General features: G+C 38.4%; 1 protein-coding gene across 1 annotated transcript in view; it reads right to left on the reverse strand.

Annotated features, from left to right (window-relative positions):
- Positions 1-6: 6 nt before the first annotated feature.
- LOC106881580 (solute carrier family 2, facilitated glucose transporter member 1) overlaps positions 7-6,356 on the reverse strand; it is a 30,598-nt gene continuing 24,248 nt past the window's right edge. The window contains exons 4-12 of the mRNA XM_052976929.1: positions 6,077-6,254; positions 5,808-5,948; positions 5,441-5,578; positions 5,052-5,236; positions 4,270-4,380; positions 3,691-3,810; positions 3,390-3,465; positions 1,872-1,999; positions 7-397 (exon numbers count right to left, since the gene is read on the reverse strand). Coding sequence (XP_052832889.1) covers positions 185-397; positions 1,872-1,999; positions 3,390-3,465; positions 3,691-3,810; positions 4,270-4,380; positions 5,052-5,236; positions 5,441-5,578; positions 5,808-5,948; positions 6,077-6,254 — 1,290 coding nt within the window. The 3' untranslated portion in view covers positions 7-184. The remainder of the gene's footprint in view (positions 398-1,871; positions 2,000-3,389; positions 3,466-3,690; positions 3,811-4,269; positions 4,381-5,051; positions 5,237-5,440; positions 5,579-5,807; positions 5,949-6,076; positions 6,255-6,356) is intronic.

The raw sequence follows: 6,356 nt of genomic DNA on the forward strand, positions 1-6,356 counted from the left end.
CTATTTAATGACCCTTTCAGCTTCTGCTGCTATTGTTGATGCTGTTATTATATCTGTGCGCACCCCCTCATAACCTCCAGAACATAAATACAAAGACTTGAGTGTGTGTGTGTGTGCGTGTGTGATGGTGGAGATGTGTGTATCCTTCTCCTCCTCCTCATCATCCACTTCTTTCTTCTCTGTGTTATACTTTGGTTGTGTCCATAGGTACGTCCTCCCCAAGAACTTCATCTGCCAGTAGAGGTGGATGCTTCTTCCATACTTTTCCTGCGGCCAGGATGTGCTGGATTTCTTCAAAAGTCTTACCTTTCGTCTCTGGGACGAAGAAGAAGATGAAGAACACAGCGAAAATAAGGATGGCAATGAACAATATGAATGTGTAGGGACCCATAGCTATCTGGAAGATTAAAAAAGAGAAGAAAAAAGGAAAGAAGAAAAAGAAAATTAGTAAACTTAAAAACAAGGCATGTTGCGAAGGCAACATAAAAAAAAAAACTACATAAAAATGTTTTATTAGGAATAGTGGATCTCGAAGCACACATAAAGCTATAAGTAATGACATGTAATATTCAGATGAATATTTTGGAAAGAAAAAGTCGAAGGCTGTCTGTGAGATTCTATCCCACAAAGGGCTTTTTTTTAACCTGATATTTACATACTGTCATTTATAGCTTTATGTGTTTTGAGATCCACTCTTCCAAAAAGATTGATTTCATGTTTTCTCGGAAATAATATATTTGCGGATGGAACACGTGGGATGTAGTACTGAAGAATGACCCCAAGAAGCTGAACCTTTCAGGTCGAAAAATAAAAGACAATATGACGACAAAAAACAGTCTTCCATACGCTACAAACATGGAGGTAACCTGGATCAACTTGACATCTGCATCTTATCCAAGCACCCAAAGGACCCAACACTCAGACAAGACGATCATTTATAGTAATAACTATTTCAAAATACACACTAACTGCAGTGTAATTAATGCAGTTACCTGACAAGCAACAGTCCTATCATTCATGCCTCATCTGTGGGATAGATTATCTTTGTTTTCTCTTAAATTGGTGATTATAATGGCAAATATTCCTCTTTTATTTTTCAGAATGTTTAATCATTTATGTTTGTGCTCTGGTAAATGAAATGTGTAAGGTTTGCTAGATGAAGTAAGATCTACTAGGTGAAGTGAATAAGATCTGCTAGATGGAAGGAATTTCAACCATGTTTTGTGGTCTGCTACCACAACAGCTCCTTTATAGGATCCAGTTAGCTCAAGACATCATCAGGAGGAACCACGTCCGGTTTCGGCCCCTACTCCTCTACCATTTTGACGTGGCAGGGCCCCCTCCTTTCGGAGGTGTCTTCAGCTCTGGTGTTGGGTGCATGTCTTCTTTAACTGTTTGTGACTGTTCTAATTCAACTGTGGAATGTCCCTCGCTATGGTTATCTTCCAGGAGGTTCTGGCCACACGTCTTACGGTTCATCAACCCGCGTTGTTGAATTACTTTCTTCTCACATACCTTCCCTTGGTGATGAATTGAGCAAAATCTGCTTGAAGTGAACAAGATCTACTACATGAAGTGAGCAGGATCTGCTAGGTGAACTAAACAAGATCTGCTTGATAAACTGAGCAAGATCTGCTAGATGAAGAGAACAGGATCTGCTAAGTGAACTGAACAAGATCTGCTAGATGAAGTGAACAAGTTCTACTAGATGAAATGAGCAAGATCTGCTAGACGAAGTGAACAAGTTCTACTAGATGAAATGAGCAAGATCTGCTACATGAAGCAGGGAAAGAATATTAGATGAAAGGAGCAAGGCCTGTTAGATAAAATGAGTATGGTCTACTTGATGAAGTTATCAAAGGATGAATTACCTGTAAGAAAGGAAAAGTCAGCAGGAGGATGAAGTTCGTAACCCAGTTAAACACCAATGACATGGACATTGCAGCAGCACGAGGTCCTTGTGTGAACAACTCAGACACAAGATTGAATGGGATAGGACCTGAAAAATATAAAATAAACATGGTGAGCATTATGCTGTGGTGGTGAGGGTAGTGGTCATGACGTGCCAGCATCAGCTCAACCCTGACTGACCAGATTGATGACCCAAGGTCATTCAAACCATGACCATCCAGTCATTTTTTTTTACAGGAATAATGGACACTGGAATATATTATACATCGTTATTTTATTTTTTTAATAATTACGCTGTAGTTTCAGAGAAATTTGACTGCTATTCCTAGCAGACTGAGCAACTACAGAGATGGCTACTCATTGACTCGTGATGATGATATGGATCGTTATGTAGTGGTGGCCATCAGATGAGCATGTATACATATATGCATGTGTGTGTGTGTGTGTGCATGTATGTATGTATGTCATTTGTGAGGTCTTTCATGAGTGCTACTAGTAATATGGAATTCACAGTGACCAAACCCCCCCCCCCACCAGGCCTGCCTAGTGAGTAGGATTGCTAGAAATCCAGCAGGACTAAAAGCAAGACTTCTTAAAAGGACAGATGAACCTAGTGTAGGTTCAGTGACTTCACTGTGTAACAAAATTAAATTTTTTTTTTTTGTCTTTGTTCAGTAAGTGTTATTTCCTACTTGTTTCTATCTAGAAATCAAAGGAAATGACTACCATTCCCTTCAGACTTTGCTTTTCTGACCTGGACATCAATGTTTTGAAACTGACCTATTTTCCATTTCATTTCAGACAGATTCAATGTTGAGTTGCTGAAGCAGAAATATCGTTATAGCAAATATTCTGCTCAATACCACAGATATGCTTGTCAGTTGCTTGACTTTAACCATATGAGCATGTCCCTTAGTGGCTGACTATATGTGCATTTCTGATCATGAGCAAGAGTAGTGGGAGAGCATCAAAGCCATGTGTTTTGAGAAATTCTTTGGGGTTTGAATAAATGTAACAAAGTTCGACAGAAATAGCCAATTTTCATTATTTTTAGGGGTAATTAAATGGGGAAAAACAGTTGCTATCCAAGGACAAAAATCATGTTACACAGTGCTATCTATCAATAGTATGGCCACTCAGAAACCCCCAGTTGGTGTCTAGCATGCTGGCGGACCACTGGGAGTGAGGCAGCCCTTGCCTTTTGTTAAAGCATGTATCAGGGAAAAAGGTCACTCTGACATAGAACTAGATAAGTAGGGAATGACGCTGGACATTTTGGAGATCTTTTGCTTGCACTTGAGATCATGGCGTTCTCACACTCTTGAGCCTGCAAACCATATTGGTATGAGATATCTTGCCTTGGCTTATCTCTGGATCATGTCAGTAGGGTGGAGAGAGTCTATGAGGTGTTATTGGACCTAAAATTTTGCACAGGCTGAATGTGTATATGTATGTTTGCTAGATCAACAAATACTTACCGAGGCCAACAGCAAAGCCAATGATATAGACTAACATAATGATGATACTGACATAACCCATCCAGCTTGGAGCTTTCTGAAATAAAAAGCAGAACACATGGGTAGTACACAGAGGCAGTACGCATAGTATTTAATACATAAGAACACATATAATATAAAATAGAAATATAATATAAAATTACCTATTCACTTAGTGCTATGTGACTAATTAATTTTGTATACATAAAAATTAATACAAATATAATAGTAAATGGAAATCACTAGGAAAGCTGTGTTAGTTCTAGAAGAAAAGTAAACTTACTTCATCACCATAACTTTCTTGTATATTCAGAAATATTGAAAGTATAAGCATAGCTAGGGCCATTATAGCAGTTGGAGACAGCAACAGGGGACGTCGGCCGAGTTTCTCCATCAATGGTATCTAAAAAGGGAGAGAAACCAAAAGAGATTCTATTTTATTAAATGAGCAAGTGTGTGTGTGTGTGAGTGTGTACATGTGTAATGGTGTCTAGCAAATATGTGCTGTGTATGTTCAAATGTGTAATTCCAGCCAAAGTCACAAATACACATGTCTGTTTGTGTGTGTGTATATATAGATATAAATACATACATACACACATATATATATATGAATACCATTAGAAATTATCACAAATTAATTATTTCTTCAAATGCATTTAATACATGTGTTTCAAGAGCTTACATAATAATTAGTTACATATGCAGCACCTTCATCAGTTGTCTATAAATGAAATATTTTATTTGTGATTGACTGATGAGAGTGGGACTTAGGTAATAAATTGTTATGTGGCAGTGGTGCTTGTGTACTGGAACTGGTGGTAGTAGTGTTGGTGGCAGTGTTTGGCTAGAATTTACTTACCACAATGATGGTAGCAAAGACATTTGTCACTCCAGTCCCGACAATAGCGTAAGGAATGGCTTTCTGATCCAACTGAGCTTGGGTAAAGATAAACTGGGAGTATGCGAATACCTGTGGAAAGAATGGAGTAAGGAAGATTCAATAATAATTATAATAATGATAATGATAATAATCACTGTTGGCATTGTCATCAATCATCGTCATCAATATCAGTTGGGAGTAAGCAGTTGTGGAAAGAATGGAAACAGAAAGATTCTATAAATGTCATTGTTATCAACAGCAAAAATATCTAAATAATGATGAAAAGATAACATTAATTCAGTGATTAATATCATTGTTATAATGGAGAGCTTAAGCAAGTACATCTATATATGTAACCAAAAATACTGCCAGCCCTTCCTTTCCCAGTATTCATCCCACGTTTAGTCATGGTGGCCAAAGTTCCGGTAATGTTGCTAAACAGTGGCAGGGTTGGGTACAGGCACTCCCAGGTCGTATAATAAGTGCTGAAGGAGGTTCACATGCACAGGACCTGTCCAAGAGCAGACCACTGCTAGACTAGATTAGACAGGTGTAGGGGAAAATCTTCTTCACTGGTCCCAAACCACTGATGAAAGAGCATCACTAAACAAAGAGTATCACACGAGTATGTTTACATTGATTGTAGACCAATGTTGAAAGCTCATCATCAAAGACCATCATTAAACAAGGAGTACAACAGGACTAGAGGAAGGCTTACTGCATTAATCGATCAGACAGGGAGTACTATAAGGAGTACTTACTGCATTAATCCCAGACCATTGTTGAAAAACCATCATCAAACAAGCAACCAAAATGGGGATTCGGTGGACTGGTGAAACCAAGAGTTCTTTCACCTTAAAAGGTTTCTCAACCGATTTGCTAGCTTCCAAACTCATTTCTTCGATCTCGTCGCTAACATCGGAAACACCTCGCAGTTTACGAAGAGCTGTAAAGAAGAGAAGAAGCATGTATTAAAAAATAAAAAAAAGAACTAAATAAAGGGCGAAGATGAGGAGGGGATGGGAATATCTGTGAAATATTGGCAAGAAGAAGAAGAAGGCAGGGAAGAAACGAGGTAGAGAGGTGTGGAATGTGTGTCTTGTTAAGGAAATGAAGGATTACAGTGAAATAGAAGTCTACATCATCATACCTGCTTCAGCTTCTGCTATTTTCTGCATCTTGACGGCCAAATAGCGCGGACTTTCGGGACAGAATGGCATCAGAACTAAAGTGACCAAAGTGGGGAATGCCACAAAAGCAAACAGCATTGGCCAGAGGTCGGGAGTTCCTGCAACAGAACAACTGACCAATAAAGGAATATAACATACAACAATAGAGGTATACAACATCAATAGAAAAGTTGACTGGGAGAATTGTTAGAGTGTTAGAGTATAGGTTGTCGAAGTGGCTGTGTGGAAAGCCACAATCTTATCGTCAGTGCTACACCCTGACCACTAAGCCATGTGCCTCCATGTGAACTAAGAGGATCAGCAGAATAAAAGATAAAAGATACGTACCCATAAGCTCCTGTAGACCCAGAATTTGGGCCAGCAAAATGCCAATAGTGATGGCCAACTGGTGACATGTTCCAACAGCACCACGGATTTCTTTTGGTGAAATCTCAGCAAGATACAGTGATGCCAGACCAATATTGACACCTGAAATATAATAATAGGCCAGATTTGGCTGTTATATAGAGAAGGTTAAGTGATAAAACAAAATCGCTTCCAGTAGCAGTAATAACAACAACAACAATAATAAAGAGTAATAAAGAGCCACCACTTACCACTGTGAAGACCAACTAACATTCTGGATATCATAAGACACTCTGGAGCCTTAACAGCTTTCGTGATTCCACCAGTAATGGCAGCCAGAAACATGATTACCGTAATTAACAACATACTTTTCTTTCTGGATAAAGAAGAGTGACAAAATATATATAAAAACAAAAAATCCAAATTTAGTGGTTACCTTTAAATAAAACCCCCATTACCTCAAAATGTAGTGACCCCTATATAATTACACACACATATATATATATATATATATATATATATATATATATA

The sequence above is a fragment of the Octopus bimaculoides genome, chromosome 26, assembly GCF_001194135.2.
Source record: "Octopus bimaculoides isolate UCB-OBI-ISO-001 chromosome 26, ASM119413v2, whole genome shotgun sequence".
Lineage (NCBI taxonomy): Eukaryota > Metazoa > Mollusca > Cephalopoda > Octopoda > Octopodidae > Octopus > Octopus bimaculoides.